This window comes from Papaver somniferum, chromosome 7, assembly GCF_003573695.1.
Source record: "Papaver somniferum cultivar HN1 chromosome 7, ASM357369v1, whole genome shotgun sequence".
Lineage (NCBI taxonomy): Eukaryota > Viridiplantae > Streptophyta > Magnoliopsida > Ranunculales > Papaveraceae > Papaver > Papaver somniferum.
This window is the reverse complement of record NC_039364.1, coordinates 255,618,595-255,637,603: the sequence shown is the minus strand read 5'-3', so window position 1 is coordinate 255,637,603 and position 19,009 is coordinate 255,618,595. Positions and strand designations below refer to the sequence as shown.

The following is a 19,009-nucleotide window of genomic DNA, read 5'->3' as shown; positions in this document are numbered from 1 at the left end:
ATAATGCTTTTTGAGCTTGATAAGATGGACCATAATGCTTTCTGAGCTTTAAGCCTTATCAAGTTTATGAATTATTGAAGTGTAGGAGACAAAGAGAAGGCGATACGAAAAGCAGCAGTCAGTTCATGACTGAGTACTCACAGTGGATTACACTAAATCTTTACTTTTTGGTTGCTTTTTAGTGTTCACTGATTGCAAAATGGCATAATCTTCGTGAAGTTTTGGATCATATCATCTTGTTCTCTTGTTGTTGTTATTTATATATTCTTCAGTCTCCAATCATCTCTCCTGTTTGTGTCTCCTGCTGTACTCAACTGAGTTTCTTCTCCTGCAAAGATAACAAAAATAAAAAGAACCCAAGTTTTTACTAGTAAATTACCAACCACTATCAGCTTCTGCCTACATATATTCAAGGTACTTATCAACTGATACCATCAACAAAATTTGTAAAAGGAACAATTCCTAGTACTTCTGAAACCACTCTTGCTAAGCTTATGGAATCTCAGGCACAGACTCTACAACAAATATTAAAGATTTTAACAAGTATGGATGGCAGAATTCCAGTACAAAATCAAGATAGTCCTAATAACCAAATAAAGAACACTCATCAAACTGAAGCAAAAGAGGATGGCAAAGTTGAAAACCCTGCATCAGTCTGTGAACCACATGGTAATTCTCTTACCTAAACTTTATATGTACTGGTGTTTTCCTCAAGTTATAGTTCTATAAAAAGTTAGGTTATTTATCTTTGGCACCGAAGTATATGACCAGAGTCGCCTATGTCAACCAATTTGATCCCATCTTAGAGTCTAATACCTGTACCAACAGTTGACCATAGCCAACCCCATTTACTAGTGATACCACGGACTGATTCGCTTAATAAAAACACTTTTTTTTCTGACACGCTTAACATTCAGATAGCTGCAAGTAAAACTTCTGATCATTAACTCCATAAACTTCTATTTTTGGAAAATTACGAGCTATTCAACATTTTCTTTGTTGGGTGTAGCTTTTGGGGTAAACGTAAATCTAAAATATTTCGGCTCTTGCTTGTCAAACAACTTAAGGAGAGGGGAATCAGGCTTATGTTTACAAGGAACACGAGGATCTGTATGAAGCAGCAAAGCGAGGCAATTGGAAACGGGCTGATGAAATTTTCAATGTAAATCCAGGAGCAACAATGACAGACATCACAATTGAATCAGAAACAGTGCTGCACATAGCTGCAGATCATACAAACTGGCAATTCGTGGAAAATTTAGTAGGACTCATGCCACCAAAAGCACTTGAACAAAAGGAAAGTAGGTATGGGTACACAGCGGTTCACACAGCTGCCATGGAAGGAAACACCAAAGTTGTTAAGCTGATGGTGAAGAAAAACCCGTGTTTGACAAAGATACATGATAACTATGGAAGGATACCGCTGCACACAGCTGTAAAGTTTGTTTCAGAACGACAAAAGGAGGTGGTGCAGTATCTTTATTCTTCTACCAGATACGACAACCCAACTCCTTTCACTGGTCCTCGTGGCGCTTCCCTTCTATGTGATTTAATTGATTCTAATTTCTACGGTAAGGTTACCAGCCGATCAGATTCATAAATTTATATTGCTGCATTGAAATTGAGGTCAGGGAATATAAAAATTGCATGACTGTTTGACAAGGGACTGGCTAAAGAACATTTTGATCACTGCTTGTTTGTTTGTAGATATCGCATTATCTATTGTGCAAAATTATCCAAAGCTAGTCACTGAGAAAACAAAAGACGGAGTGTGCGCATTAGAAGTGCTTGTTCGAAGGCCATTTTCATTTCGAAGTGGAAATAAAACAACATGGTGGAAAAGACGCCTCTACCCATGTTTGTACCCTTGCTTTAACCTCATTTCATTATTACTTATAGTTTGATGACAGTATATTTTGTTCTTCAAACAGTTCTTCAAGTGGACACAGAGGCACCTAGTAACCTTGACAGCAAAGCAGACTTAGAGAGCCCGAGACACTCCTCAACAGTGCGTAGAGGAGCAATAACAAAGTTAATCTCAGAGTACCGCATCACCTGCTTAACTCAAGGTCCATTGAACTCAACCTTAATCGCTAACTAAATGTTCCTTAAATGTAGTAATGTAATATATAGTTGACTTAGTTTCTTCTTATTACAGTTTCTTTTATCAAAAAACTGTACGACCAAAAGTTGATAAACGAACAAGCTACGGAATTGGTCTCTAATATGTTAGCACAGATAGATGTTACTATGAACAAGTCAGATGTTAAAGATTTTTTCAAAAAATCTAGCCTCATGAAGACAGCAATAACATACGGGACAATGGAAATCATTGTGCAGTGCCTTGAGAAATTTCCTTACCTAATCTGGGCTGAAATGGAAGGACAAACAATGGTACAAATTGCCATCGCAGAAAGAAATGACAAGGTATTCAACTTTATATGCGAAAAGAGTGAGGAAGACATGGATGAACTGAATTCCAGAATGGATGAAAGAGGCAATACTATCTTGCATTATGCTGCTCATATTGCACCTTCTCACCAACTAAATTCAGTCTCTGGCGCAGCATTTCAGATGCAACGAGAAGCACAGTGGTTTAAGGTACATAAAAATAAGAGTTTCAAGGCTTCCCAAGTGTTTTAAGGCACTTGCATTATTAGTTTATTACTTAAGCCCACTGGTACAATTTGCCATTATCTTTTGTCTCTGTTATTTCAATCAGGGGGTGGAATCTATTTTACTAGAAAGATACAGGCTAGTGAGAAATAAAGCTGGGATCACTGCTCAATGTATATTTACGGAGAAACACAAAGATTTAGTGATGGAGGGAGAAAAATGGATGAGAGGTACCTCACATTCATGTATGTTAGTAGCAACCCTTATCTCTATAGTCGCATTTGCTGCAGCTTTTACTGTACCCGGTGGCCACTACAATGATGCTAAGAGAGACGCCATCGATAGCCTTCCTATTCTTTTGAACAGCAATTCATTCATTGTCTTTGCAGTAGCAGATGCCTTAGCTCTCTTCTCTTCCGGCACATCAGTTCTTATGTTCTTGGCTATCCTAACATCACGTTATTCAGAAGAAGATTTTGTTAAAGAATTGCCACAAAAGTTTATACTAGGTCTTGCAACACTCTTCATTTCCATGGCCACCATGATGATAGCATTTAGTTCAGCAATATATATCATGCTTTTCCCAAGATGGACATGGATTATTATCCCTATAACATTGCTTGGCTGTGTGCAAGTGGCATTGTTCGTGTGGTTGTTGTTTCCTTTGTTTGTCGAAATGGTCCATTCTACATATTGGCCTACAGTATTTCATAAGAAAAGTCTCAGACGTAAATTTAAAAGGAAAAGGTCCATGTAGAAATTAAACTTCATATGTCAGCACTTGTTTAGCTTTCTTTTCTCTTCTTATATCATAAGTGTATCATAACTGATGTGTGATATGTAACTGCCAGTAGTTTATAAACGAAATGAAATTGAACTGGTGGAACATAGCAGGTTTAAAATCTTGAAGGATTCATGACGATCATCTTCTTCTAAGCCTTTAGTCCCAAACAAGTTTGGGTAAGCCTCGCCATGCCAATCAAGAACCCTCCTTTATCCTGGCTTGTGACAAGTTGTGCAAAAGAACTACACAGGCCGAGTTGTTCTAATTGTATGTTTTTCAAATTTGCTCGGCACACGTGGTATATTTTAGATCATTGGTTGGATCATCGCATTCACCCACAGGGATGTACCTCCCCAGAGTTTAGAGTTGGCTAGGCGCCAGGACATGTAATCGTGCACCTAGCAAGTAGCATACACCCTAGAATAGCAAGATAATAACAATCTCCTAGAAAACAAAGTGAAATTATTTCTCTAATTCCAACTCTTAAATTGCTGACTCCCGACATCTTTCTAAGTTTTGCTAATTTTGTTCATATATAGTTGGTTCTGGAAGCTAATTATCCCCAATTCGCACTTCCATCTTACAATTGCAATTTTAAGCAAAATATATCTATTAACACAAAAAATAAAAAGACGCCATACAACCATCTTTATCCCCGAAGTTCAGCTCTGAAAGGTTTTCAGTTACAGGTATTTTAACTAAGGTTTGTTTCAAAAATCTAATTAATTAGGTAATTTACAAAACCAACAATTACCACAATCACTAATTAATCCAAGATATATAATAATAATAATGAAATTACATTCAACTTGAATGTAATATCAAAGATTGAGTGTCGAAAAACCCTAGTTTTCATAATCAAATTGAATTGAACAAGCAAAGATCTAACCTGGATATAATTCCCGATTAACGAGATTGAAATTGTTCGACAAATCAACGAAAATCCTTTAATTCTCTCTAATCCACTACTTCGATTTCAGAGGGCTTGTTCAATTCGTGGCGCAGGCGAATTGCTCATTCCGGACCGGCGAAATCGAAGAAAGATATGGGCGTAATCTGGAAAGAGGAATGATTGACAGATACCGAAGATGGGTTAGTTGATAACAGAATCAAAGAAAACGAGTTTTAACGGTTTAGATAAAACTTTTATAAAAAATAATCTACAAAATCGATGTACCGTTTTATGAGAAAAAACGCTGGCGCGCAAGACAAAAACTCCGGCGACCAATGCAGGAGTGAGAAACAAAAACGCCAACGACCAATTAACGTCAATATCCTCGTCATTATAGTATTCAAAACTATAAATTCCTTCAACTGAATTCATTTTTAAGAAAAGCGGTATATACTGTAAAGAAGAAAAGAGATCGAGAAAATGAAACGGTACCGCGGACTGCCACAAGTGTAGACTATTCTCCAAATTGGGAAGCAGAGTTTGCTTCGCCTGGTGTCGTTGCTGCTCTATCATTAGTCTAAGCTCATGTGTCGGGGTATCAAGATCGGTCTGAGGGTTATTATAGAATGAGAGGTGGATTTTCAGACCTAAAGGTTTTTTTATGAAGGTCTACCCCCTCGAGTCCGAGAAAGGGTTGATAGATATCCCTGGTGTGCGTTTTACGGTGTGAAGCCTTGAAGACACAACAACAGAGTTACGACAACAGTGGTAGAAAGGTGGTAGTCGACGAAGCGCACGTTCCATTTTATGAATTTTGAAATTGGTAAGCTTATTTAACTTAACTTAAATTTTATTTTTTAAATAATTATTAAATAATCAAAAGAATTAATCATAGTTGATATTATTCTTGTAATAGGAATTACGCTCCTTGATTTGTAATTCATTTGTGGTATCCCGAGTGGAGTGGGATAGCCGGCACCATTCAACCAAGACGAATGGATACCAAATAGTAAACTTGAGACGCTTTTTCCCTCTTGTATAGAATCAGAAATACGTGAAGATCAAAAGGAATTGAAATGAGGTGGGATTAAATGTTCAGCGTTAAAGTCTTTCCTTACCAAAGAAGAAACCCAGAAGATGTAGACGACTATCCTGTACTCCAAAGCGTGTTATCTTATGGGTACTGAGTTAGACGTTCTTTCCAAACTTAACTTTTGTTGCTCGTGTTAGTTGGATTTCAGCATTAGAAGATCTTGACAATGCACCATATTATGACAGGGGCTCTGCAATTTTAGCAGAAATGTACTGTGGGCTAGATCAAGCGTCCATGGGTATACCTAATTTCACTGGTTTCTAGGCATCATAGAGGTAAATATCAAAATTATTATTTTTAAATTTAAATAATTTTTATGAACAAATTTAAATTAAGTAAGAATACTAAAATTATGGAGTAATTTGCAGTAGTGGTGGTAAACCTACTTCTATGTTGGTAAACCAATCCTTAAAGACGATACCCATAGATTTCCAATCTTGGACATGTACGTCTTGACCAGCTGGGCGAGGACACTGGCAGCGACGTCTCGGGTTCAAGTTTTTTTCAGAGGTTTCAATAGATGACTCGGAGCCACAATAATGTTGTTATCCACCCTTACATTGATTTTCATGAGTATTTTGAAAATGATGCAGAACATGTTCTTGATTATTTTCTCTGTAGAGTTAGTTTTTACACTCCAGATTTGGATAAAGGGGCTTGGTACCTTGGAGAAAGACTGCAGTACCAAATACAAGGTACATATGCAACTGCAATTAACCCGCCACAACAGATGCAAACATCTGGATCAGATTTTGATCGGTTAAGAAGAACCAATTGGGAGAGGTATGAACTAAATACAAAGAGAGATATTGGTGAAGTTGAGTATGTCACCTGGTACAAGCCGATTGTGAAGCCTATAACTGGGACACATAACATGCACATCTATGGGTTTGAGTTCCCAGGGTTATCACGCATGTCTCGTGATGCAAATATCGTCCCTAGACATACACCTCCAAAAGAGCCATGCTTTATGACTTACCCTACTACGGGTTCAAGTTCTTCATCATCTTCGTCAAATATGCAAGAAATTCGTTGAGAGATGCCAAGTATTACTTTACAAGATGAGCCAAACACAATCCTTATTGTTTCCCAAGCTATGGAACGTGATTATCCTTACTACAATGTGGCTTCCAGTTACGAAGAGTTGCAGAGCTAACTAAATGATTTGTATTTGCTGAATCGGCAAATGGAGGCTATACACTTGGGTGTCTGTCGAAAATGGCACGAGGACACAATGTTTGGATTGAGTCCAACTGTAAATGATGATGTGCGTTCATCGTCTACCGATTCCACCAGGAGCAACAGATCATTGCACGATAAAGATAATAAAGTGGTGGGAGAAACACAAGTATGACAGAGTTCTTCACCACATGTACAAAACAGTACTTCACCACAAACTGTGCACGTATCTCAACCTCAAGTATTTAGGCTAGATCCTAGATGCATTTCATCATCATTCTCGCCCTACAACCCAAAGGATTGCTACAATGTTACACCACCATAACAACAAGCATCTTATATGCTTGGAGGACCGAGTGCACCGAGGGATTTCCAACCCCGAGTTCTTTCTAATCACTTAATGTCGCTCAACCAGTTTTATCCCCTTGTGGAAATTTATTTAATATTTTGGAAAGTGGGGATATCCCAGGTCCTGGAGAATTCTTGACTCCAGAAGATAAAAATGGGGGAGTTAGCGATGAGCGACGTTAGAGAGATTGTAATTTTTAATTCTGGTACATTTAAAATTCTAGTTTTAAAAGTACAACAGTCTAAATTAAATGAAATTACATATGTTTAAAATTAAGCATTTTACATTAGCTTCATTGAATTACGGAGCACTAAATTGGCTTCGCTGATGAGAAAGACTAGGTGGAACAACAACTGCAAAGAAGGGGTTGAAACTGTTTAACACCTTAAGGATTTCGGAACATTTTTCTAAAGGAAAAGCCACATTTTTCCATCTTCGACATTCAACCAAAGATATTGTTACCAACTCAACATCTGTTTCACCTCTCAGTCTATATCGATTGGCATGCATCGTTGGATATAGAAAATCACTTACTCCTTAATTATACGAAAACGATTATCTATTTCGCATATAACACGATGAATCGGATTATGGGTGTCATTACAGAACCCGTCATGAATAACTGACTAGAAAATCACCCATGGATAGTTTGATGAATCAAGCAGAGTAAATAAAGAAACATAGTTTCTGCAAATAGAATAATCTTCTTCTTTAGTGTACAGAGCTCTTCGAACTAACAAGGGTCGAGACATTTTCAAGAATTGAAGAATTTGTTGAATTCAAGAATTAAAGAATCTTTGTAAGCTTAGAGAAGAAGAGTAAGAGAAATTTCTATGGGAAGACTAGATGTGTGAATTTGGAGTTGAAATGGAGAGTATTTATAGAACTCAAAATTCTAACCGTTGGATGACAAGGATTTACAGCCGTCCAGATGTAGCCGTTGGCGTTTTTGTGTCAAATGCTTGATTTAGATACTGACGTTGGCGTGTGAAATAACAACCGGCTATTTTGCCACAAACTCGAGCGTTTTGGGCTCACACGCCAGCGTTTGTGCCACGCTCGCCCGTCCTTCCATCCGGCGCGCGCCAGTTCTTCCATGTCACTCAACAAACCAACAAATTTGTTGGTTTGTCCATCCATTTTTCGTGTTTGTTGAGTCCATAGTGGGATCAAAATGAACAAATTCTTGTTTTGTTGAGTCCAGAGGAACTGCTCTAAGAGAGTATAAAATGGTAGCTAACTCAACTTACTATCCCCATTCTTTAAAGGTTTCATCTATTAAAGGAGATCCAACATTTGAATCTCCGATTATAGAATTTGACATGTGTATGGTATATTTGTAATTATATGGGAAGAGTTGGGTTTTATAAGTTTGAATTGAATGATGCACGGAAGGAAACATAGAAAGGCTTAAAACATGAGAAATTTGTTGTTTGGTCCACTAAACCCGATCCGGGTTAATCTGTAGTCCAGTGGGAGAATATTTTTAACTCTTGGTCCAAAAACATGGAAATGACTAGCATACCCATCATCTAAAAACGTGTGAACCAAAAATACGATATATTTTTCGTCACTGTATTGTGAGTTCTCCTGTATTGTTTTTCTTCTCCCTTAACTTTCTTTCTCTCTAACCTAAAACATCATCTGCTATTAATATTTTCCCTATCGATTCATATCTGATTAAGGTACAAAGTAAGATTTTAGGGTTTCCGACGTGATTGATCGATCTCACCGTTTTTATGCTTTTATATTTCATTGTTTTTCAAATCTAGGTCGTTAGCCATTAATATTTTTCCTATCGATTCATATATGATTAAGGTACGCAATAATATTTAAGGGTTTTCCAGGTGATTGATCGATATCATTGTTTTTATGCTTTTATGTTTCAACTTTTGTCAAATCTAGGGTTTCATTGTTTTTATGATTTTTGATAACTTAGTTAAAATTTGAATACTTGCTGCATGATTGTGTTTCGACAACAGTTTAACTAATTTTTTCAAATTAGTTAAACTTCCACTGGATTATTGTGTTTTGTCTCATAATTGTTTAATACTTGTTGTAGTTAATGAAGATTATTTGATGATGCAGTTGAAGTCTCTACTAGATTCAACTGGGAGTTGCTTCTTATCGGATTAATTACAAGTAAATTGTTCAAAACAAATCCTTCTATGATTCTTCAGTTTTAAGTCATTCATTTTACATTTCTATTTTTCTGTTCTGAGGACATGTCAATATGTACTGCATACAAATCCCTAATTTATGTTTGATTATGATTCTTCCGTACATATTTATATGTATATGTAGGGAAAAAGTGATCTGTTAAGCAGTACATGTCAATATGTATTGTATACAAACCCCTAATTTATGCTCGAATATGATCATATGTACATATCATTACGTGTTGTACGAACCCATACTTTATGCTTGAATAGATCCTGCAATACCTATCGCTATGTACATAAGAAAAAAGTGATTCACTAACGCAATACAAATCAATATATACTGTATATAAAACCCTAGTTTGTTTGAATATGACCCTGCAGTACATATGCGTATGTAAGTAGGGAAAAAGTGGTTTGTTATGCACTACATGTCAATATGTAAACCCCTGGTTTGTACTTGAATGTGATTCTATAGCTGTGTTTTAGGTAAATGGTGATTCGTTGATCCAGTACATATCATTATATACTGTATGAACCCCTGGTTTATGCTTGAATATGTACATATGAATAATCCCTAGTTTATGTTTGGGTATGATCCTGCAGTATATTTCTGTATGTGTTTAGGGGAAAAGTGATATGGTTATGAAGTAAATGTCAATATGTATTGTTTACAAATTGATCCTACCATACGAATCAAATTGAGTTTAAAGCCAAGTCAAACAAGGGATGGAGCCTGCTAACAGTAACTTGCTTTTAAGTTTGGGAAACTACAATTCTCCTTATTCATTAAATCTAATATTTACAAACTTTTTTCTTAAGTACAATGTTGCGACATTTCTATGATAAGCTTTTTGACACGGGTGATCCAGTATTTTCTAGTAAACCATTATTTTTTTGATATACCTTTATGTTCTTTTGAAGTGCAAGATGAGTTCTCTTCTCCGTCTTCCTCATTTTCTGTCTTTGATATTTCAGGAAGTTCGAGGGCAGTTCGGAGGATTAATCTATACGGGGATGAGTTGCTTTATGCGAGGATGTAAGACAAAGTTTTATCCCTTGTTTAGCAGAAAAATGTGGTGCAATACTTCCTTGGCACTCTGTTTTCTGGAAAGGCAAGTTCAGGCTCTTAACTTAGATGCCCATGTACTTAATGCACAAAGATGGAGCCATGATGTTCTTGGATGTTGTTGTAGGTAAAATATGGATACATGATGTTCATGGATGTTGTTGTAGGTTTATATTGCGTATTCTTCTCAACGCAAAATGCCGAAAAAACTGCAACTTTTACTCAGAACTTTTTTATTACAAAAGGTTATGTAAAAAATACCAATTTTCTCCGGTACTTATAATTCTGCTACATACTAATCATATGCATTAACCTAATATAAAAATACTATGAAAAAGTATAAATCCTTATCTACTGGTAGTACATATCTTCCTGTAGTGTAAAGCCTGGCACGCAAAAGAAAATTCTGCCAAAAATATAACTTAGCCGTCTTTAGTACGTATTGATATGTGACGGTGATAACCCAGTACATAACGTTATGTATTGGGTATCAGACGCTTCAAATTGATGTGTGATGAGATAATCCTCCCGTCTTTCAGGCTTGATGCCTGCAAATTTTCCAACTTTTGTAGTTGATCTTTATAGCCACAAACTCGGTGAGTCTTCCACTGTTACAAATAGATCGTGTATTTCTCTGAAACATAACAGGAGTTCCACGGGCATCTGACGACGAAACGGCTTCCACAACCATTTCACATGTTATGGCCACAGGTCGCGAAATTATTTGTTTTTACAAACACCACCATTCCTGCCACCCCCACTTGGATATATTCAAAACATTCAGATGCAGAGACAAAACAATATCTAACTAAATTAACCAGGTAACCTAAAGAATACTGCCTGCTTATTTGTTACTTTCCATTGGGTGATTATTTAATGGTGGCTGCAATCAATTTAAACCCCAGAAAAATTTAAAATCAAAACAGAAAACCGCAATATGTATACACATGTGCTAAATATATTGTAATGTACTGAATAAAACTTAGTAGATATCAATATGTAATGAGGGAGAAGTAGTAGATATCAATGTGTAGTGACTGAAAACCTAGTCGATACCTATATATACTGAGTGAAAACCCAGTAGATATCAATATGTACTGAATGAAAATCTAGTATATGTCTATATGTACTCAATGAAACCTAGTATATTTTTATTGTCATGTGTAGAATTAATCACAGTTTCTGCAAAGAATGATAAGAATATCATTCCCTATTCCTCCGAGCTTTGAGGGATGAAAATTTAAAGTGTTATCTTACCGGATACTGGTCAGACCAAGTAACTTAATACCCTTGCGACAAACTTTTAGTACTCTTTGGTTACCCAAGTACTCAATGGCATTGAACCTATGACAGTAAGTAAGACCATACGGAACTGGAATCTTCGCGAGGAATGCTCTACAGTAAGAATCACGGAAACATATCCAATCTCTGAAAATATAAAAAAAAACATGAAACATTAGCAGCTATAGTATTAAGTAAGTACACTATTTCTGGTAGATATTGATATGTACTGAGCAAAGCTAGTTGATATTACTCGGTACATATTTATGGGACATACAAATTAACTAAGTTGAGGGCACACTAATGTTGCTGAAAGATTACCCGAAATACCAAAAGTTGGTTTCCTGCTGAGTTGAGGGCACTAAATAGATCTTCTTCCTATCATATGTCAACTTCCCCAAGTTGTACATCTTGCTGGCCCTCGGGTTTTCTTTGAAGTAGTACATATTGTTATGTAGAAAGTAAGAACCCAATACATATTGTTATATAAAGAGAAAGAACCCAGTACATACTGATATGTACAAAGTCAAAACACAATACATACTGATATGTACTGGGTGAAAGCCTATTATATATATAATTGATATGTACCGCGTGAAAACTTTGTAGATAACACATTTGAAAACTACATACAATTCAAGTACACCATAAATCAAAGACATTTTACAATTGAAGTACACCATAAATCAAAGACATTTTAGAGTTGGACTTCAGGAATTTAAGTAGTAGCTAGCATTAGGGGGTAGGAAATTACATGCAATGGATTTTTTTTTGCTCAGCCACAAAAGTCACAGGTAGTATGCCCACCTCTCGTTGTTGAATAGTTTCACCGACACAAACAACCACTTTCAATTTTCTAGAGTGTGTATATGTAACTTTCTCTCCGACGAACGACACAACCATATTTCAAAAACAACAAAAGAAAAACCTGCAAAAACAACAAAAGAACAAAATTATAATTGTTTTTCATCACAAAAACAAACACATATGTGGCAACCACTACAGATGCAGAACATACATATTAATTTCAGTACATCATACTGTTGAATAATATACACCATCATATCAAACCTACGTAAAAAAAAGGCCTAATTTCATTTTCACATTTTGAACCTTTGATGTGTAAATTAAAGCATCTAAGAAAAATCAAAATTTGAGTATAAACCATCGTTTGATGAGATATTAGGAATCAAACTACTTACGGGCAAAGAAAGTTCATATTCTTAGCATCTTGAATCCAAAATCTCCATACGTGCAGCCAATTCAAACGGTGCTAAAACACAAAATCATTTGATTTCCGTCTTTTCACTAACCCATTCAATTCCTCCTCCCAAAAATCCCCAAATCTGAAAATAAAATATAATCGAACACCAGATATTGATCAAATTTTACATTAAAACGATGAGAAATTTAAACTGATCACAAATCTCCACTCTAATTTCGAATAAAATAAATGAGTCGAAAATTATAAAACCTAAAATGAAATTTCCAGAACTGTTTTTCATTGAAACAAGGATACACCTAGATGTTTCATACCAATATTAGAGAGATAAGAGGAAGGATTAGCTTTTTCAATGATGATGGTGATGCCGATGAGATTTCCATGTTTCTCCTGAGGCAATTTCTTCTGATCTCATACCCAGAGACCCTCTTCAATATTGAGAGACGATAAACATAATCTGATCTGCTATTATCCCAAGGAGGGGTAGTTCTTCCTTTTAGAAAATGCGGTTTATATTATTCGCACGTGTAATGGATCAGGGATTAATATTTTTAGTCCAAACTCATGAATTTGGACTAGCGGTTAAATCAGTTTTATGGGTGGACTAGTCATTAAACGGATACTCAAGATTAGGATTAACCAGTAACTCCTAGTTAAAACATTCAAGTTCCGTGTAATTTTTATTTGGTACATTGTGTTTGGTATTTTTTTTACTCGTTATAAATGGGAGGTTTGAACTCATGACCTATTGTGTCGTAAGAATGGTCTCTAACCAGTGTTCCACCTTTGTTGGAATTATACATTGTGTTTGGTAATGCTACTTTAATTGTAGCAACGGTGTCTCAACAGCTCAGCAACCGTGGATTTGCAGCACTACTGGTTATTGGAGGGTGCTGATGAAGCGAAATTAATTTGGGCATCAACATCTTATAATATTTTGAATCTTTACTTTTAGTTTTCTCCTTAGAATTCCTAGTCTTATTCGTGTGCTTATTGTTTATTACATGTGAATTCTCTACCGAGCAATAAGATCTTCTCTTTCGATAAAAAAAAAAAACCTTTATCAGATTGAAATTCTGCAATGGCACAGTTGCTCCAGGCGGCTGGCCGGTACCCAACAGACAGTACGTATAACATATGTATTCCAGCTTATATTAGCAGAAATTAATACAAAACGGAAATTATAATAAATATCTCTGTTGTGAAACATGCTTGTATTTCATCGATTGGTTGTTGTAAATCAGACCAATCAAGATAATCACACAGTGGATGCATATTACTTAATTATGTCGAATATTTTTCACGCTAGATGTCCCATTTCATTTCAGTTCGTTTCGCATTAAAAATAAATTAACTTGTCTTTCGTGGTTGCCACGTTCGGTTGTTTGGGCAGCTTCACCAGATTCTCCCGATGCTGACCCTCACTTGGTTTGATCATCGGCGCCGTACTGCCACCCTCCGTGCACATTAACTGTTCCACTACAGATGCCGTAGCACTGCTCGTAGTACGCATACCTACTGAGCAACTTTTACTTTCCTTTACTTCTATAATCTCATCTAAAGTACATGTAACATGATTGTAGCACCTGTATGCACGATCCAGTAGCACGATCCTTTTTACCTTGTAATTGAATTTTCGATTTGTTCGAACTTAAAAACTAAAGCGCTTGTTGAAGTAGAGTTGCTATCACGCTAACCAAACCAGTTCCATCTGCAAGTGCCGTACCACCTTCCTTCTGAGCTGCGTGTAAGTTCAAGTTATTGGCTCGCACAGGATTAGTACTGCCATTACAGCGGCCACCTCTGCCATATGCAAAACCACCACGACCACCAACCCTGCCACCTCTACCACCACGAGGTCTGTCTCCCAACCATTCAAGATAGTTAATTAATTGATAAAAACCATCTTCAGAATGTCCTTCTTGGTTACAATGTTTGCAAAACTTTCCAGCATCATAGGTATTCATTTTTGCTCTTTGATCAGGTTGCACCTTAAAAGCTATGACATTGTCTTGGGACACTTTAGATAAAGAAGCTTCTCCCTTTCTCAAATGTTCAGAGTTTGCTATCGTATGCTATTCATTATCAATAGACGGTAAAGGATTTCTTGCAAACAGTTGTTCACGGATTGAGCCATACACACTATCTAAACCGATCAAAAATAATGAAGATAATCCTCTTCTCTGAAAAGAGTAACCTCTGTCGCAATATTACAGGTGTATCTTCATATATGTTACCAAATTATCCCATATCTTGTTTATCCTCCCATAATACACAACTACACTCTTAGACTTCCCTTGCTTGCATTCACTCAAAGAGGATTTGAGTTGACAGGTTCTGGTTTCGCTGACAACACAAAATCTATTCTTTAAGTGCGTCCAGAGAAGACTGGCATCATCATAATCTCCCGATGTTGATCGGATTGAAGAATCCCATGTATTGTTAATCCAGGAAACAACCATTGATTGAAAAACGATCAATTCCTCCAACTGTTGAAGGTTTGCAGGTTCACCGTTAACAAAACCAAACTTTCGTTTGGGTATCAAAGATCTTCGAATGGCTCTATCCCATTCATCATAATTAGTTTCATTTAATACAATCGGGGTAATAATAATTCCAGGACCATCACTTGATCCTAGATGGTACATCAGATTTTTCTTTGATGAATCATGCATATTCTGGTGCTTTTCCTTGTCCTCCGTCTTTTGATGATTCTTCTACTCGCATCTCTATTTAATGAAAGCCTTTTTTTAAGGGTTTGAACCCGGCTCTTGATGCCATGTCAAATTCTCAATAAGTCTTACCTTTCTCATATTCATCTTATTCGCAATATAAACACTTACAAGACTTGGTTAACACGAAACGAATACTTGGTTCTCAAGACTTCAAATACTAACTAAAATACGAATCCTAAATATAGCTCTCCTACATTATTTCCTAATAAAGCTCAAGCTTACTGCTGGTGTAAGCACTCTGAAGCGCTAAAAGGCTTCACCAGAAAAATGTGATAGCTCAATTTTTGTTGGGAAAATTAGTGTAAGGCCCCGTCCATGGGTTACAGATAGACGCATTTATGTGTCTATTTTTATTTCTTTTGTGTATATTGTTAGTACCCATTTTTGTACTAATTTTGGTATGTTATCCTTTTGTAGGTGTTTTTGGGGGAATAGGCTTTTGCGGCAAAATTGGCTCGAAAAGTTGTGAAAGGTACCTGGGAGGACATTTGTTATTCAGACTCTCATTTTGGATAAGGGGTAACCCATTTCCTAGCTGTTGCTAAGCACAGACCGGAGCTGGATAGGGGGAGGTCACATTTCTTCACATTTTCAAAACAGAAAACTGGCGGGAATTTTTTTCTCTCACATACAAATTTATGGTTGGATTGTTGATCGATTTTTAGGGAGACTAAAGGGATGAATTTGATTGGGTTTGTTCCTATGGACCTAACAGGCGAGGTAAGGGTGTTGGAATTGATGGAAAGTGGCTAGAACTCGAATTGGAGGCGAAAAAAGGTTAAAAATATCATGGGTTATTTGCGGTAATTTCTTGGTTTATTTATGGAAACAAACGTGAAGAAGAGGAAGAGAACACTTCTTAGAGATTTAATTCTATCAATTGACTGAGGAGACGTGTAGTTGATGAGAAAAGAAAATTGTCGTAACTTGCTTTGGAGGAAAGAATCAAAGGGTTGGTACGAGTTATAGGAAGGTAACCAAAACCTTAGGGGAAAGTTTAGAGCCTCCGAGAAGCCAGAAAAATCATTAGAAGAAGATCGGGTTTCTGCCCCTGCTGCTGCGAGGAAGAAGACGAAGAACATAAAACCCTCAGAAACCGTCAAAGAGCAGTCTTATATTTAATTGCAAAAATCTGTTATCGTTCCTGCATGCAATCACTGAAGCCTTTCAGCAACGATTCGGTCTTCTGTTTTAGACTTCCAGCGACGACAGTTTACTCTTTTCTTTCTTGTAATCAGTTTTTGAGCTATAAACATGTATTTTGAGCAACAGATTAATATGAGGAGCTAAACCCCTTAGCCGATTCGACGGAGGAAGCCATTGTTCCATGAAAAGTGGTATAGTTCTATTTTAATTATTTATTGCAATTATTTTGCATGATTATTTGCATAGAACGTAAAAGAAAAATTTGTTTTTAGTGAGAAGTTGTGAATTGTTTTGATGGAGCATGCTTGGTTTTAAAACTTTTGATGTTTCATGCTTTGTGATTACAACTATTACTTCAAAAATCTATCAGAGGAAAAATATTAGAATCATTTTAAAAGAAAAAATTGCATGAATCTTGATTAGAATTTATCACTTAATTGGTCAATGGTGGAATCCAGAGTCTCGGTATTTTCTTATTATTGTTGAAACAACTTTATTTAATTTTAGAAATCCTTCACAAGCCCGAGTTGAACGAACTCTACTTGTCACTTTTTACAACAACATCAAATTTACATCAATTTTTGGCGCCGCCGACGCGGACTTATTTTTAGGGTTTTTAGATTCATTTTTATTTTTTTTATTATTTTTTGTTGTTCTTTACGCGTTTGGTATTTTTTGATTCTTTTTTAGATCTTGAGCGGAGCTAAAAGGAAAGAAAAAAAAAGTTTTATTGAAGGAAAGCACCGCCAAAGAAGGAAAGAAAAGAGGAGTCCAAAGGAGTGAAGAAGAAGATTTTTGTATATATTTATTATTTTTTTGTATATTTTTATTTTTTTATATTTTATTACTTTTTACTTTTAGAAATTGTAAATAAGGTTTTATTTTTTTCTTATTTTTGTAATTTTTATTTTTTATTTTTTGTTTTTGGACATTTGGACTTTGGGACTTTATTATTTTTTATTTTAAACCCTAAGGAAGGGTTAAAATTAAATATAAACTGTTTGTAGGGAAGGACAACGATTACGATATCGTCTCTGTCTCTGGGGTTCACACACTGACACATGAGTCAATGGCCCGAGTCGACTTCAACGGTTCTTCGCCCGTCTGGTACGGGAGGTAAGATTCTGAACACCCACGAATCCCCTGTCAGCGGGTTTAGTGTATTCCTTAAGTTGCATATCTGTTGAGGACTGAATACATACATTGATTTTCCTAGTAAAGGGAAAGGCATGTCCATACAAGATAAGAGTTCGGATTTCATCACCGTTCTCTTCTTTCCCGCCTTAGGAAAATGATACCGAACACGAACCTAAGCTTAAAATATTGACTAGAACGAGACGAATAGGGTAACGAGCTTATAGGAAAGTCGTTCAAAAGGATCGTATTGGGTATCTTGTTTGCCTAAATCAAAGATCCTCTGAGATTCTCCTACTTCTCTTCGACTTACTTTATTCGGATCGTCCTAGGAGGTTTGCTAAAATTATACCCAGTTGCCTATTGGAAGAGTAGAAGCTGGTCTAGAAACAATCTAAGTGGAGCCATCATGCTTTTTGTTTGCTAGAAATCAATAGGGTTGATTTGGTTGAGTCATCCTTGATTTGTGATTGATTATCTTTCCAATTTAGGGAATTCTTGTATGCCTGAACGTAAAAGAGACGCCATAGGTAGATTTTTTAAAGAACAACCTAGCAGTTCTAAGCGTCTCGATTACCTGGACCTAGAAGGTCCGATTTTTGGAGAGTCTTGTCCTCTTACTGAGGAGAGAATCCCATATACTCCGATAGCACCAGAAATGGTTGCTTTGAAAGCTTTGTTAAATCCGACTAGGACTACTCGTCCCTCATGTATTAAGTTAGATGACACAAAATTACCTTATGAACTTAAACCTGGGACCTTACAGATGCTCCCAATCCTTTTAGGGAAAGAAAATGAAAACCCCTATTTCCATGTTAGGGATTTTGAAGAAATTTGCAGTACCCTAAGAATTAGAGGCTTAGATGATGATGCTTTGAAACTTAGGTTATTTCCTTTTTCCTTGAAAGATAAAGCCAAATCGTGGATGTATAGTTTGACTGCTAAGTTAATCGAAACATATGAACAACTTATATCTGTCTTTTTCAATAAGTTTTTCCCTTGGCACAAAACATTGTCTATTAGGATGCAAATCTGTACATTTTCACAGCAAGAGGGAGAATCTTTGTATAGGTATTTGGAAAGGTTCAATGATTTGTTAACACAATGTCCTCACCATAGTCTAGAAAAGGTTAGGCTAGTTCAGATCCTTTATGAGGGTTTAGATTATTCCACAATAACCACAGTAGAAGATTTGTATACAGGTGGGTTTGAGAACCAAACTGTTGATGCGGTAATGGCATTTTTGAATGGAGCCGCCGAAAAGACCTAACAATGGGAACATAGTAGGGAACCCCGTAAAACAATTCTCCTAAACAGAGGAAACGTTAATAGGATAAAAGAGATCTATGA

General features: G+C 36.3%; 1 protein-coding gene and 1 non-coding gene across 4 annotated transcripts; one reads left to right on the top strand and one right to left on the bottom strand.

Moving 5' to 3' along the window:
- Positions 1-23: 23 nt before the first annotated feature.
- Positions 24-3,504, top strand: LOC113300160 (protein ACCELERATED CELL DEATH 6-like). Of its 3 annotated transcripts, XM_026549353.1 has the most exons (7): positions 24-669; positions 1,068-1,571; positions 1,708-1,857; positions 1,932-2,069; positions 2,159-2,601; positions 2,723-2,861; positions 3,006-3,504. In XM_026549353.1, exons 1-7 carry the CDS (start codon positions 495-497, stop codon positions 3,371-3,373), a joined length of 1,917 nt encoding a protein of 638 aa, XP_026405138.1. In that variant the 5' UTR covers positions 24-494; the 3' UTR covers positions 3,374-3,504. The 3 variants fall into 3 exon arrangements, with proteins under 3 accessions (XP_026405138.1, XP_026405137.1, XP_026405139.1); XM_026549352.1 differs by having other exon boundaries at positions 34-669; positions 2,723-3,504; XM_026549354.1 differs by having other exon boundaries at positions 35-669; positions 1,010-1,571; positions 2,723-3,504.
- Positions 3,505-18,677: 15,173 nt separating this feature from the next.
- LOC113300788 lies at positions 18,678-18,781 on the bottom strand. Its single transcript, XR_003335918.1, has one exon. It is a non-coding gene; the product is annotated as a small nucleolar RNA R71 (small nucleolar RNA).
- Between the last annotated feature and the right edge of the window lie 228 nt (positions 18,782-19,009).